Source organism: Rhopalosiphum maidis, chromosome 3 (genome assembly GCF_003676215.2).
Source record: "Rhopalosiphum maidis isolate BTI-1 chromosome 3, ASM367621v3, whole genome shotgun sequence".
Taxonomy (NCBI): domain Eukaryota; kingdom Metazoa; phylum Arthropoda; class Insecta; order Hemiptera; family Aphididae; genus Rhopalosiphum; species Rhopalosiphum maidis.
In genome coordinates, this window is record NC_040879.1 from 16,760,101 (window position 1) to 16,780,250 (window position 20,150).

Below are 20,150 nucleotides of genomic sequence, written 5' to 3' on the forward strand. Positions count from 1 at the left end.
GCCTTTGGTTTTTTCTCAAACAAATTATCCCAATTTATTTCCACTGTCCCAATAGCCACGTGTAGTAAAAGGAGTGATTAGTCGAAAAGTAAAAGTCCATCGTCGTGTGTTTAATGTGGCTGGTTTTTTTTTTTTTTTTTATTCACAATGTCAGACCAAGATTGATTACACGCAGACATGAAGGTCATTTTTTACGTGTAATCCAACAGTTATGCTCTAATTCATTGTAAAACAGAGAATACTTTTGTATACGTGCGTTGGGTTTTTTCTTCTTCCAAACACAATGCGTTTAGTCCAAAGTACTCGATTCAATTTTTTTTTTGGATATCATTCGTGTAGGCACCACATTCGTTATCACGCGCGTCCTATACCCGCCACGTTAATCGGATATAATATTATAATCCATGATGTCACGATGATCATCTGTGTGTCCAATTGTTTCAGTTTGTGTGTAAGACGATAACTTATTCAAATTATAACGTAAGTATATATAGGGAAGTTTTACGCAAAATGTATTGCCGCGTAGTCGTAGAGTAGGTAGGTATACCTACGACCTACCTCATTAATAATGCAGTGGTCAGTGACCCCATAATAGGAGCCCATATTAGGGCTTGGATATATTAGGAGATAAAAAGGCAAAATATGTATACTAATCTGAAAAAAAAAATTATAATATATGCATGAAAAAATGTTAAATATCTAAAAACATTTTTATTGAATTCAAAATGTTTTGACTGATTTTGATGGATTGTAATTTTTTTAATCTAAAAATAAAAATATAGAATGAAAGTTATTTGAAAAATTATATTTATTTTTTTTAATTCAATAAACATATAAATCATACCCGTTAATGTATTGCATTGAATAACCAAAACTTTCTTGATATTTTCTATATCAAACAAACGACGGTTGTCTGAAAGTATATTTTTATAGCGCGAAAAACTTCTTTCCACATCTGATGAAGATATAAGTGCATAGTTCAAGTGCGCCAAGTTATTATATTACTCATATTACCGTATGATTCGTTTTTATCTAAAGATGGTCAAAAATATACTTGACCCATGAATACTGTCCCTAGAAATTACATAATTATTCGAAAGACAGATTTCAAGCAGAAAATTAAAAGAAGTAATGGAGAAAAAATAATATATATATTTTTTTACGTAAAAATATTATAATAACACCAATTAAAATCAAACAGATATAATGACTTGTATATATTAATTTATGACGATGTACTTGTTGATATATTTTCCGATATTGATTTATCGGTACTGGTATATATATTATATATACTATATATATATGACTAGTTATGATAATTTTTGATTTATTTCTCTTGTATAATTATAAAAAAATTGTTAAATTTAAATCTAAATAATATTATGTAGGTACCTATTAAATTTATATTTATGTCGAATAGGTGTAAATGTGTCATGGTACGTTTAGTGTGTGTTTAGATTTTTTTTTTAAGATATTGAATTTTTTAATTACATTTATTACAACAAAAATCTAACACGTGTGATCCGTGTAAACAAAGGCAAAGTAAAAAAAAAAGCTTTTAGCTTAGTTGTGATAAATACATTGTATTGCGTCAAGTAAACCAGAAATATTAGTACTCATTAGGCAATGATGTAATTATTTACTAAGTAGGTAAAAACATTTTTACAGATAAATAAACTTGTGAGGTTTACACTTAAATGGTAAAAAATTTTGGTATTTATTTATTTTTATTATTTATTTATATTTCTACATAATTAAATTTTAGTGTAAAATTGTTTTCGCTAAGTAAATAATAATTACAGTACGTATTAAGTACCTATTTAATGTGTTTGGTTTACTTAGTGCAATATACGATATAGATTTCATAAACGCGGTTGCTGTCTGGATTATTTACTATATTTTTGTACATAAATGTTGCTATATTTTTCCTTAATACTTAACTTCAGTTTTCGTTGTTGACATAATTTTTACAAAATGATAATCCTAAATATATTTTTAAGTTTATGATCCCCGTAGAACATTTTGGGGTATCTCCGCATTACTCCAACTCCACTCTGTTCACCTAAACTTTTAGTATTGGCCATGACTAGGGCCCGGATTTCAAAGCAAAGTGCATATTTTTTTTGGTTGATCTTAGACAATACTTTCCAAGTACATAATTTGTTTTGTGTAACAATTGTAACGGGTGCTTCAAATAAACTGAAACTTTTATTTCGCATGTTTTGTCTTAATGTATATTCATGTTCATGTTCAATATAATATTATACACATTTAGTCGATTCAAAATATTATCTAAACATATATTGTTTTCTTGATATTTAAGTTCTTTAATAGGTTTATCGATGGGTTTTCCTATATACATTGTTAATCATTCAAGTCATTTCGATTCAATTTTTATCTCATCTTTATTATTGACTGTGGAGCATCACTCGTACTCGGAGAAATAACATATAATTAGTCAGTTTGAGAAAAGATTAAATATTCTAATATGTATACTTAATTTATAGTTCGTGTTACATCCTTACAGCTATGTGGTGGTTATCATTGAGTCATTAAAAGGTATGTTTAATGTTTATACCATTAAAGCCTTATTACTTTGTCATCGAGTGATCTGCCGCCACCGTTTTGTAATGGCTTCGGGATTCGAGTGATTTGACGCTCATATAGTAACCTATTTTATTATTCGAATCAATCGATGTGATTTCTTGAGCAAAGATAATATAATCAAGTTATGTCTAGAAAAGATAAATAAGATAAATGGTATTTAATAATATTCATATTATGAACAAAATAGTATAGCAACACTGACACATGATAAGCGTATACTACGCGGTTGTCACTGACAACTTGTCAGACATCTAAAAATCGATCTTTGCGATTAACCACCAAAACATATGGTTAACATGATCGTGGAATTTTTGAGAAAGTTATGTTCTGTAACGTCAACTAATAGAATGTTAGTTTTATATATATCAAAAAACCTTCAGGTATATTTAGTTAATTTATTGTTTAACATAATTCATAACAATTTACAATGAGATCAATAGAAATTTTATATTAAAATGTGTAGGTTATTGTCATCTACGTTAAAATAAACATTTTAAAGCATAAATTAAGTTTTTCTTAGAATTTAAAACAAAGTCATCATTTAGTAATTCCAATTCAATATAATATAGCTTTTATAGTGAATAATATTTTATACTTAATGCATGTTAATTGATGAGGTACACTTTAAATAGTCTAAACCTACTATTTTGTAAAGCGAGTTCCTCATTTTTTTTTTATGTTTTTAGTTAAAATTAAAAAAAAAATCGTAATGTCACTGTTTTTCATGTAAAAAATGTTTACATAAATATTGTTATTATTATTTAGCAAAGCTCCTATTAAACCAGGTATTCTGTTTAATTTATTGTTTTCTGTGGGCTTATGTTCGCCACTAAAGTTATATTGTTATTTACCCGCATATTATTATTTATATGTTATATAATAAGTAAATATTCCCAAATATGGACATATTTTTTTGAACATTCACCTGCATATTTTGTCATTTTTAACAAAAATAAAACATAATGTTTTTGGATATTTTTATAAAAAATAATGTGTGATGTGTACTATTCCGTCGTATGGAACGTATTTTTGAATGGTTATTGTTAATTCTAAATATATAATTATATACGATAAATGATTAATCTAACACAATATACGTAAATATATTGTACTTATAACACTGTAAATATTATATCCATCAAAAATCATTTAATATAAGTAACGTTAATGGCTACTGTTATCATTTATTATTAGAGCTCCGACTTTAATTCTTTTTAGATAATTTATGATATTATGCAGCAGTTACACGTTAAAAAAGCAAATACTTACAGTTGAACTAAAAAACCGAATGTTTAATGCAGAAATAAAAGTATTTAAAAAAATATGAAATAAAATTTACGAAATGATCTCAAGTCGATCATTCATTTATCAGCATAAAATGGGTTTAGACCAAAATGGGGCACTGGCCAGGCAATTGCCAACGCCGCCCAAACAATGCATTATTGCATTAGATAAAAATAAAAAATGTATTTTAATCAATTTAGACTTGGCAGAAACTTTTGACACTATCAAATAAGATAAAAATATCAAAACTGAAAGTTATTGGAAAAAGAAACTCAGCTTTAAATCTAATTAAATTATTTATCATTCAGACCTCAATTTGTAAACATAAACCAATGGAGTAAGTAAATATAAACAAATCTGAGGCGGATTCCCACAAAGTACTGCATTATTACTGCTTCTATATTATATACGTAAACATAAATGATATTATCTCAATAATAATACTAAATGGAGAACTTATTTTCTTTGCCAAAGATACCATCCTAGTCGTATCTAACGTTAAACCTGGAAAAAAGTTTTTCAGAAAATCTAATTTGATAATATTTTTATTCGCCTATGGCTACTAAGAAATAGCCTGCTTTTAAACATAGAATAAAAAACATTTATTTTATCACACTACTTAATCTAAACAGTAACGATTTTCCAAGTATAAAACATGTTTGAATTGGCCCAACAAACTGTACTAACCTTAACTTATGCGCATGTTATAATGAAATAAAAATTAATCTTACTGTAAAACATTTAGTCATACAAATGCGTCATAATTTTAAATGGCTATAGATCATATTAATATATAATATGTTTAAAATAAGAAAGCTGTCTTATACCTTCAAACAACGAACATCTATTCTAAACCATAACCAATTAAAAATGGTATATAAAGCACTGGTAAAATCCTTACTTAATTATGATATAATTACACGGGGTGCAGCAAATAAAACTAATTTGAATAAATTACAAATCACCCGAAATAATATTTTCAGATTTATCTTGAGTATAAATAATATATAATATTAAAATAGACGATATTTCCACAGAATTTGAACGTGTAAGAGGGATTTAACGTTCTACCAGTTAAAACATTTTTCTTCAAAATAGCTATTACTTTCTTAATACAAAATAATCTCACTAAACGAAATTTCAACAATTTTAACAGCAGATATTAATTAAATAATATTATTACTCCTATAGTTAGCACATAAATACTATTGACACAGTATAATTTTTTTAGTATGTTGATGTATTTTTAATATCATCTTAAACGAATTGCTCGATTGTTCAAATTATAATATAATTTTATTAAAAATTATTCTTTCAAATTGACTCATTCAGTAGGCTTCGGTTATACACATTTAACGTTTTAAATTGGTAAATATTTCTCAATCTGTAATATATAAATGTTTTATAAATACCATTTCACATTTACTATTGTGCATAATATAAACAATAATATTTCAAATAAGGAGTTAAATTGTAAAAAAATAAATCATAGTAGAAATTAATATTCATGGGCCCTCTACTATACATAATATATATATTTTTTTTTTGATTAAAAAAATGTTTTGTAAATAAATAATAATATGTTGATACGTACCTATTTTAATCCTTATATTTTTGTTATTGATAATAATTATGAGTTTAAAATAATTGTATGTGCCTACATTTCAAAATCTATGATTTTCTAATTTTCTCTTAGTTATTCATTAAATTATAATATTTCCGTAATTTTGGCTGTCTGGGGTCCTACATATTATACATGGGGCTTCTGTAATCGTACAACACACATTATTTTAAAATCTATTAAATTTTTTGAAAGTTTAACGAGTAATTAATGAACTTTAGTATTTAAAGTATAGGCGAGTGAAGTATCAACTCCACACCGCTTACCGATAGATATTTTAAATACTAATAACTTTTAACTAACCTTCTGTTTTTCAATCGTAAAATGTATCGAAGTACTCTGAAAAATAGTCTGCTTCGGAATATAATATTAAAATTTATGGTTTTTTATAAATAAAATGTTGTTTTATTTCGTCCTGAAATTATATACAAAAAAAAAACATTTTCATAAACGTTAATAGATTTTGGAATAATGAGCGTTGTTCGGTAAAAGAATCGTCCAGTATTTGCTTACTACAACTTATAGTAAACTATTAAAAATATAGGTAAATACTATGTTCAAAATAAAAACGATAACTTACAATAAAAGTGTCATGGGCTTCGATTTGACGATGTATAAATATTTATAACAACCGTAGGTACGGTCAAATCAATTTTTTTTTTTTTATTTATGAAATTTTTAATCTTATTACTATTTAAGTGCTTGTTAAAAAACCTAAATAAGAGTAAATGTGCCCACAAAGTTGAAAACCTTTAAGTATACACTAATAAATATTGACAGTTCATTTGCTTAGTCATGTAATTAAATTTATTATTTCTTAATAGCAATAAATCTAATAAGCCTAAAAAACATTCAAATGTAACAGTTGGAGCTCTATATTTATTGGTAATTTTAACCTACATTGGCAAAAATAACGCTTTAAATGTAAATTAAGCGATATTTTCTCAAAGCTGATATCGTCATAATTTACAAAACCCTTTTTATTATCAATGTGAATTGTTTAGAAACAAAGCGAATGCCGCAGACTGTAAAAAACGTCCATATAGGATATGCGTGTACCTACCTCGATAGGAACAAAAATGGTTTGCTCCAACTGCGAGTATCCGTGAAAATTATGATAAATCATTGTGCTTGCATTGCATAAAAAAAAACATTCGTCATTACGCCCATGGACGCGTTATAATGATTAATAATAATTATTATTATAGTTTAATACGTGTCATATCAAGCTCAAAAACGTACAGATTTCGATTCAACATGATATCCCCTAGTATGTAATAATAAATAATAATATATAGGTCTGGTAATAGTACCTATATACCTAATTTTACTACCTACCTACCTATCTGGTATAGATATACCTACCTACCTACTTAACTACCTACCTACTTTATACTGCGCAGTGACAATAGCATCGACTGGAACGAGAAAACTCTATATAGAGTATCGTCCGGTCTGTATCGTGTTTAATAATAGTAAAATGTATCTGTGTGTGTCTGTATGTGTACTAAATACTATGTAGTGTACTATTCCATTCCTCTATATACATATACATGCATATATATATATATATATATAATATTGCGAGTATGATATTTTATGTATAATAGTATATATTATATGTATATACACAATCCATACCTACTTATAAGTTATAACCCGTTAGTCGTTGCAGGATTTATGTCGTTTACGCGATATAATATAATGTACAGTGCAGAGTGCCCTTTATGTAATACGTACACTTTCGTCGCGCGGGCATATTTTCTATTCTAAAGAGTGTGCTCCAATTTTTCTTTTCGAATTCCTGTACCTACCTGTACAACCGACAATGTAACATATTATATGCAAATATTTCAAATTGAACGCAATCTCGCCGCTGTAGCAACTCGTTCCGAACATTTTATTTATTGCCATCACGCTCAAGGGGACAAATCGCGTAATGATACATTTTTATTTTATTTCCAATCGTCGTACACAATTTAGAACGTGTGACTGTGGCACACGTCCAAATACCTATTGAAAATGAAAAAACACCGAGTTCGGCTGGTGTACATAATATTATACATTATAATAATGTGTACATGTCGTACTGAAACACATGTGAAATGACAAATAATTTTTAGATCTTTATCGCGAAGAACATTATATTATATTAAAAAAAATAAAATACGTGTTTGTTTGAGGTGAACTTTTATGTTGAAAAAAAAAAAACGTTCTGTACGCCACAGTAGGTATAAAACCAGTATATTAGTGTCCTCAATTAAAATGTGTTATATTCATCAGCGTTTTATTATTGAATAATGATGCTTTAGATGTACGTTTAATAATATGAAGTCATCAATGAGGTAGCTACTGAGTATATATTTTAGTGAAAATAAGATTTTTTGTAAAAAAAATAACACTGTACATTTTGTACCGTGGACAATATAGGAATACATTATATTATAGATTTTTGTTTATACTGATAAATAAATTACATCATGTGTAGCATTTTTTTTAAATATAATATCTATGGATGATAAACAATTAAAATTTATAAAATTTGTAAAATTTATAATAGTTGATTGTAGTTTCCACGATTACCAGTTGTGTAGTAAAAAATCGTTTAAAATATCATTTGGGCCAATACACGAAAAATCGTTTACAAAATATTAAAATTTCAATGTTCAGGTGCTTTAACGATCATTATTAAAATGATTTATTGCATTTTTATATATAGATATATTATTTAATTATGGCAAAATAGCTTGGTTACAATAAAATGCATTTTTAATTCCATCATATAAAAATAATATACTGGTACGAACATTTTTTTTCTACGGTAAAAGGTTCCTTAAAAAGTTAAAACCATATATGAATTCTGAAATTATTGCAAAGGGACGAAAATGAATATAAAAATATATGTATTATGTCAATATTTCATTCATCTCTCACCTATTGAAATTGTATTATTTACATATACCTATTTAAAAAAGACATACATCTCCAATTGATGGATTCAGAGGTGGAAAAACACGAAGTCAAATTAAGAATTATAAATTAATTGTTTATTTCAAAATACGACATAAGTCATTACTCATTGTTATTAAAAATAACTTTGTAAAAACTACATTTGTCAGATTCATATTTAATAAAAATATCGTTCCGTTAATTTGCTTCAACAACAAGGGTTAAGGGCTCGGAACTTAATGTACTTAAAAAGTACTAAGTATGTACTTACACGCTTAAAATAGTATAAACATGCATTAAAAATATGCACTTTATTTTACAATATAATTTAACACCTATAGGTATAGTGAAAAATCTTGAATTATTTTTTCAAATACATTTTTACAAATTATAAGCATTATAAAGAGAAAAGCACTTACAAAGTACATAAGCCTTTCTTAATCAAGATTTTCTATCTTAATGAAATGAATACAAAGCTAATACTGAAATCGAAAAATGGATTAAACTATGTTTTAGTTTATCTTTTATTTCTCTTAAAAAAGTTTCTGATGTGTTATGCGAGTTAATCAAAATTGTCGTACCAAGTAGACAGTAGTGACGTATTGAATTTTAATAATTACATCTATGATAATTAAATTAAAAATATTGTTTATTTCCTCTAGAGATGTGGGTAGAAACCCCATCAACTTTACCTATAACTACTAATGGACCTGAGGAATTTCATTCGCATTACAATGTAAAATTTTACAGTAATCATTATTCAATATAGAAATAATAATGAAATAATAATTTTTATAAATAATTAATTTAATAAATTTAATTTTGTTTTATACAGGTACTTAGGTAATAGAAAATTTAAAAGAAATACAATCAGAGACATGATAAAATTAAAGATATCTCAAGTGGTATCCGTCATTTACAACTGACTATTGAACGTCAAAAACTAGACTACATTCAAAAACATCGGCTTAAGTATACTACCGGTGAAATAAACAGGTTTAATTTTTTTTTAAATAACGGGACATTACAATATACCAAGTATTGATTTATAATATTAATTTTAGTGCTTATAATTCATTAATGTATTTATTTTTTTTTTATACGATTAATTTTCAATTGATTTTCACTCAAACTATTTGTATATTAGTATTTTAACTATGATTGTAATGTGCCATATTGAAATGGACACTTGATGCGCATTTGATGCAAGTACGATACTTTGGTGTACGCAAACTATATATTTTAGCAAAGTAAACTGACGATGCGCAAATGATATCCGGCTAATTTTAAAAGCCTATTTTAAATTTAACTTACAGGCATGCAATTGTCGGTGACATACCTCGTCAGGATTCACTCGGCATTCATATTGTGAATTTTTGTAGTAGTGTACTGAAGTTATTTCGTGTTATAGATTAATCGAATAAATAATATTAATATGATTATTGTGTTGTTATCTCCTTATTGAGTTAAAAACGAAAATGTTATAAGCTGCCAGCTTAAAGCTGGTCGAACTCCGAATTGTCTGTTGCAATTTTGCTCTTCTTAAAATAAAAAATTGTAATCATGTCAGGGGACTCAACCTGATTAGAATAGACACAAACTGTTGGCGTAAACGTGCAAGTACTTAAGTATATAATATATATTTTTAATGAGTACTTGTGTACAGGTACGAACTACCTACTGTATTACTGGTATATAAATACTGCAGCAATATCATAATAATAATAATATAATTACTAGCTTATAATCATCAATCTGTGTCCAAAACGAATTCTCGGGGCTAGATCATTATTATTATAATATATTCCTTCTTAGCCGCGGCCGTCGCAACTATATAGATGATTCGGCGGCAAGGGTAATCCAATACGCGCACTAAGTGTGTTGTGGGATAGGTATGTTAGGTGTAACGATACAAAGTTAACATGAAATATTCCGAATACATGACCTTAAATTTAACTACCATTATTTTACTACATAAGTACCTGTTATTATTTTCACGAATATTTGTAGATTTAAAATTGTTCATCTTTTTTTCACGAGTAAAATGGAAAATGCTGTATTATCCATAATTTCTTTTTTCCAATTTGTACCCCTATTTTTGAGTTTGAATCTGAATTATAAGTTAATTTTTTAAACATATATTTGACTTACATTTTGTTTTTCCATCTTGAAAGATGACTGATCGATAGTAAGTTAATGTTTCAATTTAAACACATATAATATGACATGTATCGAATATTTTAGCAGCGTACCTGTGATTTTACAAACGTCCATGAAATTTCATACAATATGATTCGGCGAAACTTTTCTAAACTCTCTCTCGATCAGTTCATTTTAAACATAGAAAACAAACAGTCAAAGTTATTTAAGAAGAATAATAATTTTAATTCAGAGTCATCATCCTATACGAACTACGGGCGTTAAATCATTTTTGCAGTAAAAATACTCAAATCAAATTTAAGGTCACGAATTTGAAATATTTCGTGTTAGATTCATCATTGATCACAGTACATTATACAGGACACAAGTACATAATAATATAATATATTATGTTTACCTAGTTATTATATGCGCGTCTCAGATAAATTTATTCGACAGAGGTCAACATCAACGGGTTACACAATTCGCTGTTGGTGCCGCTGCTACTGTCCATTGCTATGTTCGCCAGTGTGTTTTGACAGCCATCGCTTTCGTTTAGGCCATCACCTTTACATATTATTATGATACATTAATACTTATCGAGTTTTGGAAAGCTATAACTCGCACTGCAGCATACACATACACCTCCGATTCTTATGTTATGTTTCATTATACGTTTAGCTGTGTCTTTTGATATCATAATTTTTTCGTTGTCGATTTATACAAAGATCGCTCTTTGTAAGATAAAATACTTTTTTTAAGTGCAGTTGTGCATTAAAAACATAAAAATCTCATTAAATTTACTTAAAATATTATATAAAACCTTACAAAGTTGTATATATAAGCCATTTACCCTAAGCATGACGTGTAAGCTTTACGTTTATCAGCATGAATAGTTGCACATTTTTACTTTGATTTTTATTAGGTATCGATAATAAGTTGCTCCATCACGTTTAGTTATAGCAAAAATCGTCTTTCTAATTTCTATCAGGATGTAACCATAATCCAAATATCTAATTAAACTCATTTTCCATAATTTCTTACAATTTGTAATACGGTTTATCTTCTTTATATTCTTTACTAGAGCTATAATCTGTATGTTCGCGTTAATTAATATAAGATAGGTACCACTAAATCACTATATGTTCCCGGCATCTACAAAGCAGTTATTCAGGTTACATATTTGTGCAATGATACTATGCAAGTATAACACATATTACTTAAAATATACTAGTAGAAATCAAATATTTTATTTGGCAACAACACAATACATAAAAAAAAATTTTAAAAAAAATTTGTAACTCATAGATTAAGATGTAGACTTACATAAAGTGCATGTCTCCTTCATTAGACTAGGTATTTTATTCAAAAATAAAAATAATATGATATCGTTTTGAAAATAAACTCTTTTTCAAATTTGTTTATTATGAGATTATGCTTTATCAAACCAACTTTTTATAATAAGTAAATTCAAGATACTTGGTTGTATATTCATTAATGTCATTATAATATATTAGTACAATAGAGGACCATTATAAAAAATTGATTTTTAAAGAATTCAAATATTTTTAAAAGTATTTGTTAATGTAATACTAACGTAATATTAATGGTACTTACATATTTTCTAAAATATTTGAAAATTATGACTCATTTGCCCCACCAATTAAAATCAATTTTATGTTTTTAAATCATGTAGACACTAATAAAATATTAAAATATTATGCACAAGGAGGTCTTTATTTTCATAACTTATATAATTTTTAAACATATATAAATTATAATTGTTATTTATTCATAATTATTTGATTTATTTTTAAATATTATTACAAACACGAGTAGGTTCATTTTATCACTTTTGTTTTTTCTTTCATCGACTATAGGTACTTACATAGTTATACCTATACATCTTATATAACTACATGCTTGTGTGTATACTTTTTTTTAGCTATTGAATATTAATTATCACTATGATATTAATTTCCCGGGACACGTACACAGTATTATATTTCCTAAACATTATAAAAATACCAAATAAGCATGTTTTTAACCAACAACCGCCCTGCTTTTGAAATGCGGACACTATGTAGTATGTATGGTTGGATAAAAATGCAAATTGCAAAATACAAACACTTAATACCTAAAAGTAAGAATATTATCTAGTGAATTTCGTAGATTTTTTTTATAATTCAGTTTAGAAGCGAGTTATGAACATTAAAAAAAAAACACAAACGATTTGGAATTTTTAAATTTTCATAACTCGCTTTAAAATAAAAATATAAAAAAAAAATGTACGAAGTTCACTAGATAATATTGTTACTTTTAATTCTGATATTAAGTAAATTCACTATTATAGTTAAACATAACATAAATAAGTTAAATGGTTTATTCAGAACGTACAATTGACCATATTTTACGTTTGTAAGACGAAGACAACGCATGTGGTTGTAGTGACCTTTTAATTAATTTAGAATTATATCGTTCAAAAACGCCGAACGTATAAAATTAAATTTTAATCGAAATTACTCGACTACGATAGAGCGTCAGTTTTTTTTGTTATCTATAACGGTTATAACGTTTTATCGTTATTGGCCGGTACGTTACTATACTTACATAGTAAGCATCATTCGAGTATGTCATACTTCGCAGTGAAAATTAATTTTATAAGACGATTACCTAAACAAAGGAGTTTTATGGATTAACAGAATGAGTAAAAATGACGTCGTGCGACGTGTTTTTTTATTGTCGATAATATTCATCATACGATGTACAACTTGGGCGCGCACTCTGCATCAAACCCCATCCAAGCGCATTTTTTTTTTTTTTTTCCAGTCCTAGATCTACCGCTGATTGTATCATTATTATTGTATATATTTCATTATAATATGTCCTATTTAACATTTTATTCGTAACCTATATACGTATAAAAAACTAGTGAGTAGGAATTCATATTTATACAGCTGTCAGCTGCAGTATATACTCTTTCAATCGTGACTCACTGACGCGAGTGCACGTCAAACGTACGCTCTTTTTTATTTATTTTTTGTCGTGCATATATATATATTATTTTCTACTAGGTCCCAAATTTAATTAACGCGATGTTCATTTCATATATAATAATAATTATACTTGACCCCAATGCGAGCCCGTTGTAGTACACAGGTACAATATGTACACGTCCGACACGAAACTGTATATTAGCTTAATGATACTTATTCGTCTGACACCACCGCGCGCGCGACGACCCTTACGCCGCGCACATGAAATATTGCCCGGTGGGGGCAGTGTTCGGTTACTCGCACGCGCCCACACATGTCATAACGATGATAATAGTAATAATAATATTCTATGTTTACTGTGACTGTTACCTTTCTCGGGCGAGCGAGCGTCGCTTCGCCACCGCGTTCGCGCCGAGTATTGGATTACGTTCGTAAATTAAAAACAAACATTTTTTTTTTTTGATAACGGTAAAAGTTTAATGAAATAAAATAATAATAATGACAATAATAATAATAACCTTAGTTTATGTAAATATTATGTTTAATTAAATGGCATGAAAACAGTTTTATTTTCTGTATACGCCCACGCGGCGCTCGAAACCGCGACGTGGTATGCCTACTACAAGTATTTTAATATTATATTAACATTTGACATTGCTATAAATCTACAAAAAGACAAAATACACAATATAACTATTATAATATATTAATATAGTAACTAGTAATTATAATAATTAATAATAATGAAGATGAAATAAAAATACATACACTTGTAAATGTATGCAATATTATAAGTCGATATACGTTCATTAATAATAATAATTAAAATAAAGATTTTTTTTTACAATGGTTTAGTTTTAATAAATGAATAAAAAAATAATAATAACATTAAAAAGAAAAATAGTTTTTTTTTTTTTTTAATTCCTAACCACTACTTATTAAGTTTAAAAATCAATTATTGCTAATCACATTTTGTTAAATTTGATTTTGAATAAGATTAAAAACTATATATGTATAAAACAAAAATAATAATAACAAATAAAAAAATACGTTTTGTTTAATCAGGAAAAAAACGATATTTTGATTGTTTTAATACAATTAAAGTATGTATATACGCATAGTCAATACATTATATTATAGTTATTTCTAAGAGTCGACGAAAAACAAATGCAGTTAGATATATAATATGTACAATTAAATTAAGTAGTAGCCCGAGTGAATTTTATTATTATTGTCGAAGCTGAGAATTTGATCAAAGGGTTTATGTACAACTAACGTGCGATTAGTTGTTATTCACTATACTGACTACTGAGAATGACATTTTTTAAGCTGCTGAACAACGTCCGTCTAACAACAGTGACAAAAGTTAAGTACACGCCAAAAGCTAAAAGGTAATCGAAGTTTTTACAACGCTATGGAAAGTAAGTCTATATGTACGCGAGTATACGTTCGCTAAATGTCTGTGTAAAGGGTAAAATACAAAACAATAATGTTATTTCCTGTCAAATCGTATTTACTGACACAACAATCGTCTGAGACGTGTGGTTTACGTTTCAAAACATTTGGCGTATTTTGTTTGAAAAATTGCTATAACAGTATTGGCGGTTATTATGTACTTGTATGGTATTTACGATACATTTGTCAGTATGTGCAATAGGTACATATTATTATATAACATCTATAACTTCAGGTATGGTCATTATTACAGCGTTCGATACAGTGCGAATCATCGCCGACCCGAACACATAATGTTGTACAATCGTTACTTTATAATATACTATATTAAGATCAATATAAATGCAATAGATCTAAAACTATCACTACATTTGTGTACCGAAGGTGTGCTCAAAGGGGAGGGAAGGAGTTCATAGAGTTGACCCTCCCTTCCATCGATTGGTAACTGATGAGTATAATATACAAAATGATGTGATTTTCTAATTTCTAGACAAATTATGCAAACTATTTTTTTAAATTTTTGTAACATTGTTAACCTACTACTTTTTTATACAAAAAATAAATTATACTAAGTTTGTCGACATTTTTGCTTTCCCCTTTAAAAACTTAAATGACGACAATCTATCAAGTATTTAACAAAGTATTTGATATCCTTCACTTCCCAACATACACGCACGTACGTCGTACACACTGAGCCCGCCTCTACTGTGTTCGATAATATTATTGTGAAATACGAAATAGAAAATTCATCAAAGAGATCTGACATTGTTCGTGTGGCTGTTATATAGGGTGAGACTCCGGGTAATATGGTTACAGTCGGTGTTTAAAGTGAAAAATATTATTGTGAAATCCGAGTCGTCGGAAAACGTGGTTTAAGCGTAGTTTCGCTGCCGGAGGATATTTTTTCTATTTTACATTTAAGATTTAACATTTGGCGGGTTTTCAAGAAATGTGCAGCACTTGTGTGTGTTCACGGTGTTTGATACATAAATTGGTTTCATCTATTAGCGACAAATATTCCAGACCGTTAAAGTGAATAATTTTATTGAACGAAAAATTAAAAAAAATCTCTCTGAGCAGTTTACATTTATGTATCATATGGAATATAGTGTTGTGCTGAGTACAAGATAGAACTATAGTTCTTTCGGAAAAACAAATGAATAAATTATTTTTACTTTTTCGAAAAATGAATGCTGAAATACTTATAAATGTTCGTTTTTTTGATTCAGATACTTACCAATGACGTTTATCTCGGGCCTAAGTCATATCAAATCGAATTTCGTGATGCCGAAAAATAATTAACAAATGTAAAAAGCTGTAAACGGACATGAGGTGGCGTCTGAGGACGTCAGGATTGAACATCATACAAATGTGACTGATAATTATATGGAACTGCGCGAAATTCGATATGGTTATGTTGAATACAGACAAACGGTTAAAGCGATAAAATGCCACACGATGCAATCACATTTAGGCGACGTTATTCCGGCGATGAGATCATCCGATGATATTTTATATATTATTATATACAAGAGAGATTAAAGAGAGCATCCGTCGTACGGCGACGACGATTTTTTTTAAACTTAGCTCACTATATTCAAAACGTGCGAGGAATCAACCCCGTCGTTTGGAGTTGCGGTTTTGGTCAAAAATGAACACCACGTGCGAATGAAATAAAAAATTTAAACGATTTTTGAATTGTATTATATACATTAAAACGTATATCGTGTTATCGCGAGTGGGTTTATCGTTTATAACGCAGGTAACGCATTTCGACTTGAAAAATGGTTTTCTAAAGACATCGTTGTAAATATTTATGGTCGACAGGTGCGTAACACGTATAGGGGTTCATTGTATTATAAAAATGAAAGCTTACAAAAAAAACGTCAGTATCAAAACATTGACGTTGTTTGAAAAGCCTCAGCGCGCGGAAAGCACGACTCACGGCGCGAGTGTCGGTTGAAGGGTGGAACGAGGAAATCCGCAACATTAGTTCCGAACTCCTAAACGTCACTGTCGAAATCGCGATGACGATAAACACTTAACGAAATGACGGCGATCGGTGTACGTTTTCGCCGGTTCGTCGACGTTCGGTAGGAAACGCGAATGACACGCGTCGGCGAAAACCACGGAACGCGCGCGGTACGAGTCAGGTTTTCCCGTGACGTCCGGACGCCCATCGACCCGTACTCGAATCACAAAGACTTTTTTGGGGAGAGAGAGGGGGCACGGACCCGTCGACCGCAACACGTCACGACTTTAGACCGTTATTAATTATTATTATCATTGTCGTCTTCGTCGTCGTACGCGCGATGTTGGTAACATGGCGGCCGGCGACACAAGCGCATCCGAATCGTATTTACATATAATCGCGGCTGTGACGTTTGAACACGTTTCACAATTATTATTATAATGCTTTTAATATCGTACTCACACCGCGTATACTTATTATATAACACACTGTTTACGAGTGGGCACCGTCGCCGGACCACCGCCGCTCACAGACAAGCCGGGCAATAAAAGAATTATGAAAAAAAATAAATGTACAAGTTCATTATGACGGCATAATAGTATTATTATTATTATCACTATCTACTATATATATATACGCGTAAGTAATAACACTACCTACTCTATCGTATAATACAAATTCTAAGCGAGAAAAAGAATATTTATAATAATATGTAAAACATAATAATAATAATATATTATTATTATTATATAATACGACGATCGTTACGACTATTGAAGTATATATTATTTATATACGTTGTGTATATTATATAGGTTTATATGTTGGCGCATTACTATTGCACGGCACGATAACGAGAAAAAACTAAAAACGTGCGACACTGTACACTACACTGGTACCGCCGATAGCCGTGGTACACATGATTTGAAATATTTTTATTTATTTTATTTTTTGTCCATAATATTTGCAACCGCTGTGATGCAGTTTTTTGTTTTCCGATTTCACGGTGTCCACGTCGTACTGCGTTCTACACACACGGGGGTGTATTACCGCCACCCACGTCCTCTAGACGTTGTGCCGTTTCATGTGCAACGACAGGTGATCGGACCGGGAGAACGCGCGGTCGCACAGCCTGCACTTGAACGGCCGGTCGCCGGTGTGCTTGCGGAAGTGCCGGGTCAGCTCGTCGGACCGGGCGAACTTCCAACCGCACCCGTTCCAATAGCACTGGTACGGTTTTTCGCCCGTGTGGGTGCGGAGGTGCGCCTTGAGGTGCGAGCTCTTTGTGTACGTCTTGCCGCATCCCGGGTGACCACACGAGTGGTTGGCCGACGTCTTTTTGGCGCGTTGCGGCCGCCGTTCACTGGCCGCGCCGCCCGACCGCCTCGACGACCGCTGCCCGGTGGTCGGCTTTGTGGCCGCCACCGCCATTTTTACGCCGTCTTCGGGCGGCGACGACGGTGGCGTCATCATGGCCGCCGTGTACGCCGCGGTCGCCATAGCAGTCGCCGCGGTGGCCGGTTGCTTGTGCGGACGACCGACGATCGTCGCCGCGTTGGTGGCCGACAAGAGCGTCGGCGCCGGTGTCGTGGCCGCGGTCGTCGTCGTCGCCGCGGCGGCCATCAGCTGGCGCACCAAGAACTTCGATTCCACGATTGCGTTTCCGCCGTCGCTGTCGTCCGGCGGGCTCGCGGGAGGCGATATCTGTTGCTGTTGCTGTTGGATTTGCTGCAGCTGTAGTTGTAGTTGTTGCTGTTGCAGCTGGAGGAGTTGATGGTTGTGTTGCTGTTGCTGCTGCTGCTGCTGCTGTTGCTGTTGCTGCTGCTGCTGATGCTGTTGCTGGCCATCCATCACTTGACCGCAGTCGCTGACGGGCCCGGGCGAGTATATGTACATCACTCCGTTGTAATCGGCAGGATTGTAATCGGTCAACCTGCGAACAAAACGGTATTATTGAATTTTTTTTTCAAAACTAAACGGCTCGAGACCCATGATTATACTAAGAATTAGAGATAGGGAAAACAAATAAAAACTGAACTCAACAAGTATGGACCTCACACGCATAAAGTTCATTGGTTAAGTACCTGTTTGGATGAAGAAAACGAAATAATTTGGAAAAAAAATTTTTAAAGTACCACACAGAGAGACTATAATTAATTTGAGATAACAATACGAGCGAATGGATACACCGTTTTTTAAATTTGGTTAAAATGTGAATTGGCTGTTCAATCGTGGTTAGCGATAAGGGTACGTAATCGCGGGTCAAATATTGGAATATTATCATGAAGAGGGATCAAGATGTGTTTAGAGAGTAAGAAATAGACTTTAAAATTTATCGTAAGTTTTCAAGTATATTTGAATAATTTTTATTGTTGTTATGATTTGTATAAAGTGGAATTATAGAAAGAACATGCACCTTCTTGTAAGCTTTCACACAGACTTGTCTATTTCTTACATGATAATCCTTTTTATATTACCTATTCCATTTTATTTTGCACCAAATTATTTTAAAATATCTCAAAATCGAATACTTCACGACAAAATTTAATCACAACAATAATAATGTACAAATTATTATTTAGCATACTTTTAATTATTTAAAGTAATTACTGAGAAATAGAATTCTATGTAAATAATTTTATCCATTTAAAAATGTATTCGTATATTATTGTTATATTGTATTGTAAAACTAATTATTTTAAAATTTTCAAAAAAAAAAAAATAATATATATATATAGTTATGATTAAAAAATATATAAAATAAATTAAATTAAAACGTTTAGATAGTGACACACCTAACAATTATCAAAATAAATATTAACGCACATTACTTTAGATATATTGTGATGATTATAATACCTACTTTTATGTAATGGAGATTTCAGTTTTGAATTAATATTTAGGCGGGGTATATTGTCATGGTGTATTTTGAAGGGGATATAACCGGGATATGTTGACGTGTCACCGTACGTGCAGGGTACGGGGACTAAACTGTGATGGGCGGATATGACAAGGTTATAATGTACTATATTATACAATAATATAATATATAACAATTTATAATACATATATATATCGTACAAGGGCGGAATAATAATGATTGATTACAATATTACTCAAAATT

At 30.2% G+C, this 20,150-nt stretch overlaps 1 protein-coding gene across 1 annotated transcript in view; it reads right to left on the reverse strand.

Moving 5' to 3' along the window:
• Positions 1-14,692: 14,692 nt before the first annotated feature.
• The window catches only part of LOC113557303 (Krueppel-like factor luna), an 80,998-nt gene continuing 75,540 nt past the window's right edge, over positions 14,693-20,150 (reverse strand). The window contains exon 3 of the mRNA XM_026962755.1: positions 14,693-18,959. Within this exon, the coding sequence (XP_026818556.1) occupies positions 18,092-18,959 (868 nt within the window). The 3' untranslated portion in view covers positions 14,693-18,091. The remainder of the gene's footprint in view (positions 18,960-20,150) is intronic.